Below are 17,742 nucleotides of genomic sequence, written 5' to 3'. Positions count from 1 at the left end.
TTTAGCATTTACCGTCTTAATTGGTGGTGGATGTCACTGTTAATTCAGCTAACAAATTTCTGCCCTTTATTTAAAACAAATAGTGGAATAAGGAGCAGCTGAGGGAGCTGGGGTTGTTTAGTCTGGAGAAGAGGAGGCTGAGGGGAGACCTTATTGCTCTCTACAACTACCTGACAGGAGGTTGTAGCGAGGTGGGGGTCAGTCTCTTCTCCCAAGTACCAAGCGATAGGACGAGAGGAAACGGCCTCAAGCTGCGCCAGGGGAGGTTTAGGTTGGATATTAGGAAAAACTTCTTCACCGAAAGGGCAGTCAGGCATTGGAACAGGCTGCCCAGGGAAGTGGTTGAGTCTCCATCCCTGGAGGTATTTAAAGGACGGGTAGACGTGGTGCTCGAGGACATGGTTTAGTGGTGGACTTGGCAGTGCTAGGTTAACGGTTGGACTCAATGATCTTAAGGGTCTTTTCCAACCTTAACGATTCTATGATTCTAAGTTTATTATAACTTAAAATAGCTCCTGCTTCACATATGAGTTCAAGGCAACTTTTGAGATTAGCTGCTACTTTATCGTTTTTTGCCAGCTTGCCTTCTAGAACCACCCAGCATCTCTCTTCCCTTATGTAGGCGAGCTTCAGAAACTACTTTTGGGAAAGGAGGGGAACAATAATTAAAAAAAAAAAAATAAAAAATCCACATCCACAGGAGTTGCATATTTGTTGTACTGATATATTCCAGGCTTGTGTGGTTTTTACATTTATATAGTTTACATTTTGCTTGACCCATAAATAACACTTGCAAGATTAAGAGGGCCATAGTTTAGAGAGTATTTACATAGCCCCACCATGCATACAGAGCTTTTAATACCTAGTAGACAAAATCAAGCTGTTTTGCACTAAACATTTTTCAATATTTTTCAACTTAAAACCCCTGACTAAAATACAAGCAATATTTCATCCATAATGCTGCTGTTAAACCCCTAACAAATCTAGTTTGATATTGTAACAAACTTCTTCAAATTCAGGGATATAAAAATATTCAGCTTTTAAAATTTTAACTGTACAATATGTACATTAGTATTTGCACTGTTAAATTATGAATACATTTAAGCCTATGAAATACTACATTATAAATATCAATGTCTTTTGATTTAGAATTGCAGCTAATACATTTTAAAACCTGGATAATGCATTTGAAAAGACACAATTCTGGAGCCTAATCCCTTAAGCCCTTATGAAAGTATTTGTTGCGTAAGTAGATTCATTGACTTAAATGGGGTTACATGCCTGAGCAAAGGACTCCAGCAGTTACACCTCTCTCTCACTGCTGGGGGATGGGGGACACGGCGTAAAAACCATCACCGCTCATTGGCAGCTAAGTCCAATTCCAGCAGCTGAATTAACATCTTCCTTTACACAGGCACACAGAAAACCCTTACAGAGGGATGGAATTTTTAAAAAATTGTGGAGGGAAGAACATGAAAATTAAACGTATAAACCATTTACTGCTGCTTTAGGATACATCAAGGCCTCAAGCGCTTCAGTTTCCACATTCCGATTTTTGCCTCCTTACTAGTGGACTCTCTGGAAAAGGAGCACTTTCACAAATAGAAAAAAAATTCCAGTTTTTGTAAGGAAATGTGAAGGAGGAAGAATGAGCTTTATCAATGAAGAAGGGGTGCAGTATAGAGCCTTCTTTTTCTTGGCAGTAAGAGGAAAAAGTCAAAGATCACCCTGTGTGGGTATAGCTACAGCACAGGACTGACAATTTTATTTATTGATCTTTGTTGAGCCCCCTCTCTCAGATAATTCAACATAGGTGAATAGCGAGCATAAAATAAAACGTCTACAAAAGGTCTGTATCAAGAACTGCAATAACACTATTTTGACAGCTGCAACATACTATGTAAACCTAGCAATATCTGAGCAGATCATCGTTTGGCGTGGTGACATTTCTGAACGTTACTTGTACAATGTAAACTCTGGCACGGTTATCATTTACACTGGCAAAGCATTAAGAACCTTAGCAACTTGCCTAAGTACAATTATTAATATAAAAAGATGTGGTTCAAACTGTAGCTACAGAGTTGACTGGTCTTCCCAACCGTTAAAAGCAAATTAAGAAATGATGCAATTTTTTCCTTTGTGTCCCCTCTTCTTCTTTGATTTGGTTGTCCTTTGTCCAAACTGAGAACTAGATAATGCAGTAGTTGGACCAGAAAGGTCATCTGTATAGTACGGATATCTCAGTGATCGTGGCTGTGGAATTGGCTGTCCTAGAAAATATCCTTCCTCTTCAGAATCGGATGATGAGGATGAAGTTGAACACCAGGAGTCATCTTCCTCACCATACAATCCAAAAAATTTATCAACCACCTGATTCCGCAGTGCATAATCAGACCTAGTATGGGCATATTGTCCATACAGCTCCGCATTTTGAATATATGCCCGAATCTCACGTGAGCTTCTGTTTTGAATGAATTTTTCATGATCCTGAGGGGAGTAATAACGAAATCTCTCTCTTGGGGAGCATCTTCTTTCTGTGGCCAAGTTAAGTGCATTATCTGAACGAGACTTCCTACTTCTTCTACGATGATGAGAAGGCCGATTTCCACGCTCTTCAAAATGGTAAACACGCCTACGAGTCCTTTCACTCATTGGAGGCTGACGTATTTCAACATTCTCGTAACTTCCATTATCAATAACATCATCTGAAAACTTCACTTGCTGTGGTCTAGACTGGGATTTAGATCTTCTCAGTACAGGCATATGCACTGGCTTCTCCTCTGGTAAGACCTTTTCCTGACACAACTCTGAGCTCAGACTCTTCAAGGACTCTGTGCTCCGGTGGAGCATTGAAGAATTCAGAGTTCCCATGTTGCTCATTTTCTCACAGTCCTCTACCTCCAGTTCTTGGAAAGTTTGCAAAGAATAGAGAGATGGCCGTGGCTTGCCTTCTCCATCCATTGAAGCCCCTGCGGTGAGAGTGGAGAAAGGAGGAGAAGGAAAATGAGAGGACTATTGAAGAGACAAGCATGATAACAAAATAAATATTAAACATTTCTTTTCAGTAAAGCAGACCTTATTAGTGTTTTTTGGAACTATTACCAAAAGAACTAGCTTCGTAGAAGAATAAGCTTTGTTTTGATTCAAAACACTTAAGTATTAGCTCTGATTACCAAAGAATTAGCTAACATCAGGACATCTAGAGCGGAAGAAGTTTAATGCGTTTAAAATATTTAAACAGGTCTAACACCCATACAGCTAAACCTCTAAGAAAAAATGAATGACTTAAAATTATTCTACAGTCCGTGCTTGCCATTTTTAAGGCTAAAATATCTCATGTTTCTGGTATCACTAAATTCAATATTCCAGCTGTTTCTACAGGAAGGCCAGGCTTACTGCCTTGCAACAAGGATCCTTGCCCTCTAAAAATCATCAGCAGTAAGTTGGCCTGGTTTACTCTAGGTCTGTGTCCAATGACCCTTTAATCCCACAACAGCAGCGTCGCCTGCGCTGTGACGTTCCCAGGTGCAATACCTCCAGTTCCTCCTCCTCCCGTGCCCCCTGAACCAAGCTCCCCCGTCAGTTCCTTCATTACTGCCTGGACAATGCAGCATGTGGTCGGTCCTCAGCGACACGAGTAGCTACGCTAATTCGCATTACAGAAGGAAAGGAATGGAGAAGAGGAGAGGACAATGTTTAAAATGGGGGTCTCATACCTAACTCTCAGGTTTGGTTTTTTTGTAGGGAAACAGGAAAGAAAGGTTAACACACACACACGTGCACACACAGACCCTTGCATATCTGACTTTTATCCCTTTGGCTAATTTCAATCACATTTGACAAGGAGGTTCACAAAAGTGGATTATCAGTTTCTCTTTAGTCAATGGAGAAAGATAATCTCATAAACCTCATTTCCTAAGGCTAAGAAGGTTACCATCCTTTCAGATTTTCTACATATTTTTACAAGCAAATCAGGAAATTACCTAAAGTGTTTTGCAGATTATCTTTAATATTACCCTAGTATATAATGCAACTTCTTGTACTTAAGGTATGGAAAAAAATAAACCTTCATTTGCTTAAAGTGGTGGTTTGTATATATCAAATGCATAGTTCAAGACCATTCTTACTCTGTTTAACATGATAGATTTTTTTGTTATAAGCAAAGGAAAGAGAATTCAAAAGGAAAGAAGAAGAATTTAAATAGAATTTAAGTAGCAGAAACATATCTTGTGGAAGAATATGTGCTCAATAAAAGCTATTGCCTACTTTACGTGCATCTCTTGCTACTAAAGCTTTTTAGAAGTCACAGATACGAAAAGTCTTAGTTCAAAATACCCCAACATGCTTTGGTTGACCTCTCCATCAAAGCCATTCATTTTTTCCCCCATTACCTGTGATGTTAGACAAAGCCAAAGAATCCATTGAGTCTCGAACACTTTGTTCTTGCTGTTTCAGGTCAGACAAACATTCAAGTGAACCTCCGTACCATGGTGTTTGGTCGTGTTTGTATCCTGACGCCCCGTGTTCCATGTCTAGCTCCTGGATTTTCCTGCTGCTGGCAGGGCCTGGGTGGCTGCCATAGGCAGAGTCACCCAAGCCATCTTGTGACTGGGCCCAGTACATGTCTGATTGATACTTCTTACTTGCTAGGCTTGGATTATTTTTTTTCAAGTCCAACTTGCTCTTGACCATGCTATCAGAAATCCAGTGTTCGCTTGATCTAATGTCTACTTCAGTGGGCTGCTGGAAGAGGCTTTTATCACCAAACTTCAGAAGAAGTTGAGTCATGTAGTCTTCATGTTCAGCCCATTCTTCAGGGTCTTCAGGCATTTCTTGCTCTACTCTTCCTTTCCAGAAGTCTTCATTAACAAAGCTTGCCTCTTCCCTTGAAAGGCTTAAATCATCCAGCTTACGAGAAAGAGTATCATCGGCATTGCCTGAAAGGCCAGGAAATTTGTAATTGAGGGCCGGCGACAGGAGGAGAGACTGGCGGCACTGGTCGGCTGACCGGCTGCTTTTTCCCATGCGGACACTCCTCCTGGAATCTCTGGATCGAGCAGACTGAAACGCAGAATCAGAAGAGTCGGAGGCATGAACATCCTCTCCCAAGCTGCAGGTTTTTGAACAGTAAATCTGCCCTTGCTTTGGAAGGAAAGGGCAGCCAAGCAAAGAGGTCTTGCACTGAGCACAAGAAAAGCAAGTCTCTGTGGCATGCCAGTGCTGTCCATCATAGGTCATCTGAGCATGGTCAACACCTGGAAAGGCAGAAAAAGCAATGCTTTGGGTTTCTTTAAAAAAATCACTTGCACAATCCACAGTTCTGGAATGTGAAATAACTTCATAAATTGGCTTTCCGTTAATTTGTAAGTTTAATGCTTAAAAAGGACATACTTACCAATGTGCTCCCCACAGGTCTCGCAGTATTCCGCATAGAGAGATTCAAAACAGTTACAGCAGAATGGTCGCCCATCCTTCATGATGTATCTCTGTCCACCCAGGATTGTTTCACACTCGAGGCAACAGAAGTGCTTCATGTGCCAGTGGCGACCTTCAGCTTCTGTACACTCATCAGCAAAAATGATCTTTTCAGAGATAAAAAGTAAACTTTTAGTTAAGTGGCCAAAACCTCACCTTGGGAGTTAGAGCATGCAAAAGATCCTAATTGTGCAGTTCGCACGCTACATTTATTTTTCTTTAGCTGCCTTTTGAGTACAAAGGTAGAAACAACAATCTCCCATAGCAACTGTGGCATTCTGACCTTCTCTATAACAAAAAACAAAACAAAACACAAGACCATAGTTTTTAAAGCAAAAAAAAAAAACCCAAACAAACAACCACCAAACCAAACAAACGAACAAACAAAAACCACAACCAAAAAAACCCAACCCAAAACCAAGAACATAAGAACTCAATCATTAAAGAAGCTGCTAGCAGGATGATATTTTGGAATATTTGTACAGATCCTTTTTCTAATTCAGTCTACAAGATTCAATTCTAAATACAAACAGGTATGTACTTTCTAAATACCATCATATTGCTTGTAATATTGCCAATTTGACAAGAAAGGAAACACCCCTCAGCCCTCAAACACATCTGTGCAGCAGAGTTCTGACTTCTTAAACGAATGTATCTGAAGTTATAATTGCCCAAGCGATGCAGTTTGTTAACTGAACAAGAGGAGCATAGATTGGCTGTAAAACGTGAAGCATTTACCTCATCGCAGGCTGAACATCGAGGTTTGAGAAGTTCAGCGTGGTGTCTGCCACAGTGAATTTTTCCGTCTTGGTAGAAGTAGATGAGGTCAACCAGCAGCTCATTACACGTGAAGCACACAAAACACGAGGGATGCCAGCACACGCCAGGCCCAGCTCTCGAGGCGAAAACTGCAACTTCACCACCGTTTACTTTTGTACCACACTAGGAAGAAAACCAGAAAATGAACACACTTCCCATCCCAAACTACTAGCTTCTAGCATTTAAATGAAGTTAAAACACTAAACCCAATGTGCAGGTTTTATTCCAAAATTCTGACAAGAAGGAAAAAAAATATTCTTAATTTTGGTCTAGACAAACTGTGCATCAACAAACCTTTTGCGAATAGAAGTTAATTCTATACATAATAACATTTTTAAGCATATGCCTGTTTTTCATTTGTCATTACGTTAGTGTGGATCAGCAACAGGGTTTTTTGAGTAGGAAATATATCAAAGATTCAACTCCTTCCCAGTATCAAAGGTTGTGTTTTGCTTAAGCATGCACTGCCTTCTTTCCATTTACATGCAGTTTCAAAAATGCCTTTTTTTTTTTTTTTGGTGTTCTGACATAGACAGAGATAAGCTTACACATAATATTCAGATACTGTACTTTTACATTATTCAGCCCGCTAGTTGGCTTGTGGCACCAGCAGTATTACCTGTTCACAAACCGCATGCATCACTGCTCTTGAGAGTAGTTTAATAGTGCCTCGGCCGAGTGCCTCCTTTTTGCGCTGAGAACTGAACATCTGCAGTTCCTTTTTTTCTTCTTCACTTAAAGACTGGCAGTATCTCACCTTCCAGTGAAAACACAGGAGAACTCATTTTAGATACTGAGCTTTTAAAGTAACAGATTAGTAAGTAAGTGCACATATGCAAGAAATTAATCAGGTGTGCTGGCAATCATCATTAAACTTTTCCAACTTGTCTTCTCTACCTTCTTAATATTTAGCTAATATGGCATAATACAAAAGTAGTACAGAGAGAGATTTTGTATGCGTTACAGGGAAAAAAACCCACCATACTAAACTAAGAAGTTGTCTAGGCAAGAAATAAGATATTAAAAAGCCAAACCAAAACCTGCTGGTATCCTAAAATAATGAAATGAACCTAAATCAGCCATAATGTTGTCCTTTAGATTTATGGTTAATTGCCCACAACTAAGTATTGCAGTATACACAAGATCTTAAGTATTGACACCCCCGCCCCCTTTCCTTACAAAGAGCTTGTTTGTTATTTCCACTTCTACTCCAAATTACACTGCATATCTGAGATGCAAACCTTTTACTATCACAAAGCATCCTTTTTCTGTGCTACAATGCAATTCCAGGAATTTGTAGGTTCCTGGTAATTGGTGGGTGGCTGCAAACACTATAAACCCAACTTGTGTTAAGTTTATTGCAGTGACACCAGCCTCCCTAACAAGCAAAGGCAGTGTCCTTCCAGACAGCTCTTATCTGCACACAAGCCAACGGGACAGCTAAACAATGGGCTCCGTGTGCACACCGTAGGTCAGATGCCACTGCAGGCCACGGGGCAGGCTTGTAATAAATACACAGGTAGGTAATTCTCCATGTAAAAACCACCTGGGAGACCGAAGCCCTGACGGTGCATCCTAAATTCTGTATTTACCTCATTATCGTGGGGTGGCAGCTGATAGAGAAGTTGTTTAATTCGGTGTTTCTCTCCAGGGCTGTTAACGTAAGGGACCTTCTCCTCGGGCAAGCAGGCAAAATACAGCTGGACCTGACCAGGAGAAAGACAGAGTTCAGACCGAGGGACACGCATCACCCAAGCGCCGCAAGCGTCCTTCAGCTACTGTTTTATCTCAGGTCTCATTTACGAGGGAAGAAGGTTACGCTACATTAGACCTGTGACAGGGTTTGTGCTGAAAATACGAGACCCAGATGAACCAGCTCAGCAAACCTGAATTGTCTCTGATAAAACTAGCACCCAGCTGCTGAATTGCTTTTCTGGAATGCAATTTGCAGTGACAATTAGGGGGGTATCATAAATTATGCACATTTAATGTTCTCATTATTCCCACCCCCTTCAGGGCTGGTCAACAACCCCGTGGAAATTCCAAGTTTCCCTCTGCAATTTACCACACAAGGCATGAAGCTTTCCAGAAAACAGCCACTATATAAACAAATTTAATTTGCTCTCTGCATTTTACACATTGTTGAGACAAAAGCTGTTTTGTAGTCTCCTGCTGATCAGGTTCACCCAAAGCATCAGCTTTCATTGCTTCCATGTGGGCTCTGGTAAGAAGGTGGAAACATCCTTCCCTTGGGAGGCGGCTGGATCCAGCCACATTTCAATCAGATGCAAATTAACTACGAAATTTTCACAGGCTGCATGTTTTTGATAAAGATATCAATATTAGGTATACACATCTATCAATCTTCACTTTTTTTTTTTTTTTTTTTCTTTTTCAGAAGAAAATTATGACAGGAAAGCTGTAATGAACACTATGACAAAAGCCCAATGGTAAAAAATATTTTTGTGGAACAGCTACAGATTTATTGTTTTTCCTATGCTGTTTCCAGCTTGTCATGAGACCTGGGGCTGTAAATAAGAGCCGATGATTGGCAAAAATATTACTTGCCATCCAGATTTAAATAATGCTCAGGTCAACAGCTTATTACTGTGCAAGACAGATGAAAAAGAAGCAGTAATCAGTCACTTGACTCAGGAAGCAAGGGAAAGGTTGTACGAAACATTTAATGGCCTTCATTTAACCAAAATTTAAACATCAGAAGTCTACTGTAAGCCCACTTACTACTGACTGTATTTCAAGAAGCTGTAGGAAAAGATAACAACATGCGGTACAAAGTGAAGCTTTAAAGATACTTCATGCCCTTTTCTCAAGTTTATTGCACCATTCTCAAAATAAGTAATTCTTCTTAGAAAAAAATCTTTTCTGAGTTTGAGCTAGCTGGATTATGAGGGTATTTTATGACATTTAATTGTTCTGGCAGAACATTAGCTTGCTGTTCGCCTTAAGGTCCGATTCATCAGTATTCTTACATATGCTTAAGTAAGTGATAAAAATTTGAGTTTCCCTAATAATAGCTTATTACTTGCCATCCCTGCTGAGTTTTTACTTTTTTCATGATTGAGAAAATCTCTGCATAGCAAAAAGGAAACATCTTCTGCGCCTTTATAACTATGGACTGTATTAGCTTGCCAGCTGAAGGAGGGTTGCTCTGCCTCCATTAACGAACATCACAAAGCCACTCCACCCATTTAACACTGGATATTACCGAGTACCCAGCTTCAGCACAGTTGCAATATCATCCAGTAAATGAATACTATGAGAGGTTCATTTTGATCTCAACTTGCTCATCGATAATTTCACTTTTATTTCCATTACCGTGATGTTATAAAAGATAAAGAAGAAAGGGGAGAGGGGAAGGAACAGCCCAACCAACCCATGAGCGTCAGCTCCAGAGACCACGCAACAGAAATCCTGGCATGAACAAATGGCAGGCATACAACTATTTAAACAAGCGTAAAATACATTACTACCTGTCACAGTGACAGAACGCTTTCGTTTATGTGCGCTGTAGTAACATACGTGTTCTAGATGTCAAATGCCTAATTATGTACAGAATTGTACAAGTGCAGCGAAGTACTGGCCAAGTAGCACAATGCCGTGAGGTATGCCATGAGCTTTAATTTAAACCAATAACTTATTTCAAAGAGAAAGCAAATTTCTACGCTGCTTTTAGACTCGACAATACATACCTCTGCAGCACACATTTATTGAAAAATCTTGACTGGGAAGGTTTTTTTGGAACATAAAACTCCTCAGTGGTGAGGATTTTAAGCTCCCTAAACACAGCCTCATTGGAATAGGAAACAAAACAAGAAGCGAAGAGTTTTAGACAAATTTAAGTTTTATAATATTATAAGAATTTAATTAGACTTGTAAAGGCAGGGTATGACTCCCTTAGACAGTCCCTACAAGGCTTATTTTAAAAATGCAGAAGCAGTGTTGGTACCTGCTCTGGTCGGAGGCCTGGGGGGACCCAGGCATATTCTTCCAAGGCACAGCCAGAGTCATCGTCAGATGTTGAGCTTCGCTGACACCCGAAAACGAGATTGTTAGCTTTAGGCTCCATCTCCGATGGCATAAGTGTGAAGCGTTAAATATTTCAGCTGCAGCTCATCAAGCAATTGATCTGGAGGAAGAGATTAACAGAGCTTTAATAAATTTGAACATGCAACGACTAATTATCAGCATAAATGATCTTTCAACAGTTTAGTATTCCTTGTGTTGCCCAGAACAATAAATGATTGAAGCATCATTACAACTTGCTACAAGCGATTCAAAAGTGCTTAGAAGAGTTACAAAAATAAAACTACTCAAGAAAAAGAAACCTAGACACACACTACCACATTTGGCAACCAACAAGTATTTCAATATTATCATTTATCATCTTTTATAGTTCTGCTTGTTTCACATCACAGGTTATGTGGAGGTCTATCTAGGAAAAACCCATTGAGCAGATATTAACAAAAGGAATGGCAGGAGCTCTTCCTGAAGTCATTACTACCACCCATCTAGTAACACAAAAGACATGACAACTGCTTGTCAAAAACTAAAGAAATTGTTGAGGAAAGATGGTTGTGCAAGTAGCACCCTGTTTTTCAGAAGGGAGGCACAGAGCAGTGAGCATCTGCTGGATTCCTCTGAGAAGGAGGACTTTGTTTTAGCTGTATCAGAGCGGAAGGGCGTTGGTCCAGCTAAATATCTGAAATCCAATTATGCCAGATTAGGCTCTGTAAAATGCATCATAATCGTTCTGTTAATTTAAAACCCTACAGGAAGATGCTTCTGTTGATTCACTTAATATCAGTGGGATCATTTTGAGTCACAACTGGCAAAGAAGGCTCTCACCAACATCCGTAGCATTCTGCAGTAAAAAGCTTACTAAGATAAATATCTTACATTAATTCTAGCAGAAATTCTTAGGAAAATCAGACCAGGAATTTCATGGAAGTACAGATTACCAAAAGCAGAGAGGATGTATCCCACCATGACAGACATCCTGACCCCTGGGGTTAGAAACAAGCTTGCTTTTACAGTACAACATTGCACATGAGCTGTGCCTTCCCCGTTTTAGGCAATTCTTTCACCTATTCATCTAAACACAGATGCAATTTTGTCAGTGCTCAATCTGAGCTGTAGAAAATTTTAATCTCCTTGACATATAGCCTTGCTGGTGGGTCTAAAGGGGAGAGCAACCACCCTTCTGGTGGGTCCCACATTGCAGTTCCAGTCCCATCACCACCTTATTAGAGAAAATAAATTGCTGCTAGATCACAGGTGGAAGAAAGATTTAAAACCGCATACCCAAGTGTTCTGCTAATTACTCAACAAGAGTTTCTCCTTCTTCAAGCATGAGGCACTGGTTAGTGCCAGGCTCTGTTGATTCAGTACGTAAACCCAAACCTGCTCCATAAAAAGTGGCCACATGCACCCAAAGCTACAAACTTGGAGAAATGACGATATTCAGTATTACATAGTCTATCTACCCCCATTTTCAATAAGTCTATACATTCCCACACGCAATAAAAAGAGATGGGATTACCTAACTCTTCCACTGGGCTAGTGCTCAAAAAATTTAATTTGTATGTTAACTTTACTCCAAAAACATCTGGTTCAAAAACATATGCACTATTTTTGGTACACTGCTAAGATGCCAACACACTTCTGTTACACTGCATAGCTGCACTGTAATAAAAGATTCATTTAGTATTTGATGGGGCAAGCAAACCTGCCAACCTTCCCTTTGAGAACAGGCTATTTCCACAAGGCTTGTCAGCTGTCAGGCAAATTTCTGAAATCTTACTCTAGCTGAATAAGTGAAGGTTAGCAAAACAGTTTCTGAGCTTAGCATCACCATATTACAACCTCTGTCAAGGAAGGCGAGTAAAATCAAACTCAGTCCTAAAAGCTCAATCCTGTCTATTTAAAATACAAAGACAGACACCCTGGTACATACTAGATCCCCTGAATGAATTTCCTTCAGAAACAGATGATAAGACAAGTGATACAAAACTGTCTTCCCTCTCCACATACTAGTGGAAGTGAAGTCAACCATCAGGTATGGCTTTTGTTATTGTTTGTGTAACACTGGGGGGCAAGGCAGGAGGGATGGAGGAATACTGAGATGCAGTTAAGAAATCACTGCTAGCAAAAAAGGCAACAGTGCTCACTGTTGCAGACGGATGGGGATGCTCAGGTTGGCAGCTTGTGTCCCGCATCATCTATACCTAAATAACTCTGAAGTATAAAATCACTATGAGTATCACGGAGAAGCACAAGTCCTTCCAAGATGATCTCAGCAGCAGATGAACTGTTTTACAATTTCCCTTCAGAATGAGGTAGATATCTGGTTTACAAGAACGTGCCACTCGCTGACGCCTGAGCTGGTATTTCCAATTCTTACGGCATTGCATCACGAGAACTTGTTTGTCAGACTGTCACTTTTCAAGAACTGACTCCTGCCCAATAATCCAGGAATAAAAGGAGTCACTAGATGAAACATCTTTCCCAACATTTCATTAGGCAGCCCGACCTCAACCGCACCACAGGAAGCAGATCTGAAATGCAATTTAGGCAGAGAGACAGGTTCAGCTCTGCCAGTCCCCGGGCACTGGAGCAGGGTGCACCCCGGCCCGCTCACACAACACCCAATGCTCATGAGCACACAGGTAATTCAGTAATTGCTTCATGTTGTTTATTCAAAAACCCTTCTCTGTAAGATCAAAGATTAACTTTTCTGACTTACCTTCTTCTCTTGAAAGACAAGGAAACAAAACAAAATCTGAATGTATGCAGGCTTGTTAACTTTTCTGAGGGTTTTTGAACACTAAGGGTACATGCTACTTCTACGTGGCATAAAGGAGCGCCGGGTTATGTTAGGATTTCAAGTACAGCAAAGGTAGGTAAGTGCAGGAGCACTGCTTAATTCCAAAGGAAGACAAGGCGTTGGTACGAGAGAGACCAGGCTGCTTTTCCACAGGGACTGAGCCTGCCTGTGCCGCCTTTGACCCATGCATTTCAGACAGCACGCGCTCCAGCTCCAACAAGAGAAAACCACAGACCCACAGGCCCGTTTTCCCAGCGATACCGGGCAGGTTGAAAGCATGGCTGGTAGAGAATAAAGGAAAAATACACCTCACCTCCAACTGTAAAATGCAACTTTGCAGTCAGGGTGCTCCTCCCCAGATAAGGCAACTGGAAACGTTTAAAGTGAGGTTCATAAATCTCAATGAACCGAGATTACTCAAAGGACAGCATTCACTTTAAAAGAAAAACTCTACCATAGAGCTAATGCTAAACCAGCTATAAAATGACTGACTACACCATCTATCAATACAGCCATGTCACAAATATCGTGGTGCTGCTGCAAGTGAGGTTTCTAAACCAGCCCAGCTTAACAGCAGGCTATCTGCAGAACTATTTTAGCAACTGCTTGTTTAGGAGTTCTCCTTCCTCTCCTGCTCAAGTGTAATTTGGTTTGCATTTTAAAACTACAGGGTTCTTCCTCCCCGCCCCCCAACGACACTCATCCTTCAAAGTGATCTGTTTAAAATGATTACATCCTAAGGAGGATTCAAATGAATATAAACAACAGCTGAAAAAATAAATGCTTTCCGAAGGATGAGTAGAAAGGTGGTCTGTCTACTCCTGCCATGACATCTACAAAACACAGCAAGGATGTTTTGTTTCGCTTTCTTGAAGACTGTGGAACATTTTGAGGTTTCAGCTCTGTTCAAATACTGCCTCGCAAAAAAAGCTTCATAGCCTACAAGGTGGTGTATTTCACTGGCAGCTTGACAACTATGAATAACATAATTGAACTGAACAGCTAAATTTGATTTAAAAAGGAAAGCAACTGATACATTTTTTTTTTCCGCTGATGTATTAAAATGACCATGTTATGACAAAGTTCTTAGAAGTGAAGACAAACTACACTCCTAATTACAAACCTACTGGTACACAAAATGTTAGGATATCAAACTTGGAGCAAAGCTGTTGCTGAACCCCATATGAAAGTTATCCCCGTGCTAGAATTTCCAGCTCACTGATTATGTTCACCCCTGACCAGATAGAAGAGGTCATGATTTGTAAGCACAGTTAGACAAACATCTCCTTGCCCATCCCCTGCTGTTTTACTCTGTCCTGCAGGGCAAATTGTTTAACAACTTTTTTGTTAGAAGGCTTGTTAACAAGGCTATAGGGGATACAAGATGCATATCACATGCATCCATTCACAATGAAGGCTCAACGAGTTAAGATTAGCATGGCCAGCCCATTCACCTGCTTATTTAATCCCTGGTGCATGATAACTACATTAGAAGAGGAAGGGTGTAATACAGCAGCAACAAACCACCATAAAATACCTATTAATAATGTAAAGACTATTTCCAATATGTATTACGCGAATGATCAGAAAGTCCCGTTCCCTAGCTACAGTACAAGTAACGTATTTATAGACAGCTCTAGAGCTCTGTACTTGGGAAATCTGGGTCCAGAGTTGACGAGCAGAATTTTTATCAGCACCAGCACACAGCAACTTCTGCTGCTGTTGGGTCCTTTGAGTCATGAACTACCCCGAGCAGTGGGGGACGCAACGAAGCCTGTACACTTGTTCATTCAACAGACCTTTAGGTGGACCCTAGAAGTAAGAACTTTTTTCCCTTTCGTTAGCCAGTGCACACAGACCAACAGAAGAGTTAACTGCTTTCCTCCTCTAGCATCCTAGCGCAAAGATCTCTTTACCAACTGGAAGTCGGACGGTCCTTCTCAGGGTATTTTCTTTCGACGAGCCGTGCCGCAAGGACAGGCTACCTGCATTAACAAAAGGAGGAAGCCCCGTGACAAAGCATCGCCCTACGCCAACACATCTGATTTGGATGTATTATGCTTGGCGCTGTGTAGCACTGATGGAAATACAGGCGCACGCTGCAGTTAGGAATAACCAAACCTCTAGCCGAGGAAGCGGTATTCTCGTGGATGCTTCCCCCCCCTCCTTAAGAGGGTGTACAGATTTAGAAAGAAAGAAATCTTGCCTTTTACAGTCTCCCATTGATTTTTTTAAATTCTATTTTAAACAGCAGCCAGACTTTACTCCAATGTACACATATACTCAGGTTTCACCCCGTCACCTGTTGGCTCCCGAACAACACCCTTCTTTGTTAGGGCTCACAGCCCTCATTTGAGACAAGTTTCCAGAGAAAACACTTCAAGAAAGTGTTCAATAAGTCACAAGACCGGAGTTGTAAAAACAAAATTCCGCGCATAGCCCGGTTTCTTCTGACAGACACGCTGAGCCATATGCGCTCATCCCGGAGGAGCCGGGACGATGCTCTGCAGCAGGCAGAGCTCTCTGAAGGGCAGGTGGGGTTTTTCCCGCCCTGCCCAAGTTTCAAGGACCTTACGGTGGGTCCGAGGCCCCCCGGGTCCCCCCGCTCCGGGGCCGGCTGCCCCAGGGCTCCGGCCCCCACCCAGCCTCTCCGGCGGACGAGAGCGGACACAAGGCGCCGCGAATTACCTCTTTACCGCACCGAAACAGTGGCGACGCTGCTGGCGGAGCCGGGCGAGGAGGCGCAGGAGAGGCGATGCCCGCTGCAGACCCGACCCCCAGCCCCCTCCCCGCTGCCCCGCGGCCGCAGCGAGCAGCAGCCCGGCCCCGGCGGCCGCAGCCCCCCGCCGCGCTCCTCACCCCGGGCCGGCGCGGCGCGGCTCCCTCCCCCGGCGGGTCCGGAGCAGCGGCCGGCGCCAGGCGCAGCCCCGACGAGGAAAGGGGCGGCGGGGGGGGACTCTCCGGCCCTGCCCCGGCCGGGCGGTGCCGCCGCTCCCCCTCCCCGTCCCGCCTGCCGGGAGCGCTACCTGCGCCGCACCCCCCACCCTCCCCCGGGGCTGCAAGCCAGGGAGGGGGCAGCTCCCGAGCGCTCCTCCCCAAACGCACCCCACGCCGGCCCCGCCTCCCACGGGGCTCCCCCCGACCCCGGCATCCCCCGGCGCGGCAGGAGTGCGGCCCCAGCGCCCCTCACCGCCCCTCGGTCCGGCGGGGGGAGGAATTTCTCCCACCGGGGATCTTCCCTTCCGAGCGCTGCCCACGGCGGGGACGGGGAGACGGCGGGAGCCGCTCCTGCCACCGACCCCGAGGCAGGAAGGGTCGCCGGCCCCGCCGCCTCTCTGCCCGGGGACCAAGCCTTGGCAGAAGCGATAAATTTCTCCGCTCAGGACACGACGGACAATGTGGTTTAGCGACAACGCTTTTGTTCGTGTTTACGCCCGAAATAGATCTCCCACCCCACCCCACCTCCGCCGTGCTCCGGGCTGACCCTGCCCGGCCCGGCCCCTGCCGCCCCGAAGCGCACGGAGAAACCGAGGGCTCGGATAAGGACAGGAAAACATTTGTTCTAGATCGCCGTGTATAAATAATAAAACCAAAAATCAATCCGAAGCGGAGGACCACAGCGAGCAGATGTCCATCCCTGCCTCCCTTGGCACAGCCCAAGCGAGAAAGAGGCGTCCGAGCCCCAGCTTATGCACAGAAAAGTCCCATTTTCTGAATGCCCCCGGACAAACAACTGCCAGCCCTCGCTTTTGCCCCCCCCCCCCATCCCTGCCCAGCGTGGGCACGGAAAGCCCCGAGAGGCGGGGGTTTGGCTTCAAAGGCTGGCGGGCAGCTTCCCCTCCGGCACCGTGAATGTAACCGTGAACACCGCGGTCAAATTTCCTCTTTCCTCTTCCCTCCCGCTCTTTGTCCCCCTTGGGAAGTCATTATCAAAGGGAATTTATTCGCGCTGCATCTCGGGGTCAAAGCGGCAACCCCCCCCTCGCTGCGAGGGGCAGCGGCGGGCCGGTCCCCCCCCGGTCCCGCCTTATCGGCCCGGTCCCGCCGTGCGGGACGGCGACAGGGCACTTCGCAGACACTTATCGCTTCCCCCAGGAACTGGATTTGCATGAATTTAAATTCACTTCTTCGAAATTTGAATGACTTTGCCCGCAGGGTGCTGAGGGAAGGCGGCCCTGGCGGGTAAAGGCGCGGCGGCCGCCGCGGGCAGAGGCGCTCAGAGAAGCATCCCTGTCCCCATCCCTGTCCCCATCCCCATCCCAATCCCCACCCCTCCGGGCACACGCCAGTCTCAAGGCGGGCCGGGAAGAGCCCCCCCCGCCCCCCATGTGCTGATTAACCACCGCCAGAGGCAGGCAGACAGAAAGGCGGGCTGATGGGTCGGGACCAATACTGGGCTATCTGATCTCACGTCGCAAAGCCTGTCCTGGGTTAACGACGTTAAAAGCAGCCCACCCCATCACCGACCGACCGTGCCGTGAGCCGTGGCCAGAGACCGTACAGCTATACTGCTAACCGTAGGCGGATGAGGGAGGTCCCGCACGGATCCAGCCCCATGAAATCAAAGCTGCGGCCTGTGGCTCCTCCAGCGGAAAAAAACCTGC

At 44.1% G+C, this 17,742-nt stretch overlaps 1 protein-coding gene across 1 annotated transcript; it reads right to left on the bottom strand.

Annotated features, from left to right (window-relative positions):
* Positions 1–749: 749 nt before the first annotated feature.
* PRICKLE1 (prickle planar cell polarity protein 1) lies at positions 750–15,913 on the bottom strand. Its single transcript, XM_082310566.1, has 8 exons — positions 15,827–15,913; positions 10,262–10,441; positions 7,887–8,000; positions 6,914–7,051; positions 6,214–6,417; positions 5,396–5,582; positions 4,392–5,255; positions 750–2,969 (listed from the first exon to the last, which is right to left on the bottom strand). Exons 2-8 carry the CDS (start codon positions 10,391–10,393, stop codon positions 2,113–2,115), a joined length of 2,496 nt encoding a protein of 831 aa, XP_082166692.1. The 5' UTR covers positions 10,394–10,441; positions 15,827–15,913; the 3' UTR covers positions 750–2,112.
* Positions 15,914–17,742: the final 1,829 nt, after the last annotated feature.

The sequence above is a fragment of the Platalea leucorodia genome, assembly GCF_965183815.1.
Source record: "Platalea leucorodia genome assembly, chromosome: 4".
In the NCBI taxonomy this organism is placed as follows: Eukaryota; Metazoa; Chordata; class Aves; order Pelecaniformes; family Threskiornithidae; genus Platalea; species Platalea leucorodia.
This window is presented reverse-complemented; position numbering and strand designations above follow the sequence as displayed.

Bases quoted from the DNA above. Each gene is read 5' to 3' on its own strand.
- PRICKLE1 (XM_082310566.1), bottom strand. From the start codon at position 10,393: ATGCCATCGGAGATGGAGCCTAAAGCTAACAATCTCGTTTTCGGGTGT. The intron at 5,583-6,213 runs GTAAATGCTTCA...ATCTCTGAAAAG, and splicing joins GATGTTCAGCCTGCGATGAG to ATCATTTTTGCTGATGAGTG. The intron at 2,970-4,391 runs GTAATGGGGGAA...CTCTCACCGCAG, and splicing joins GGCTTTGTCTAACATCACAG to GGGCTTCAATGGATGGAGAA.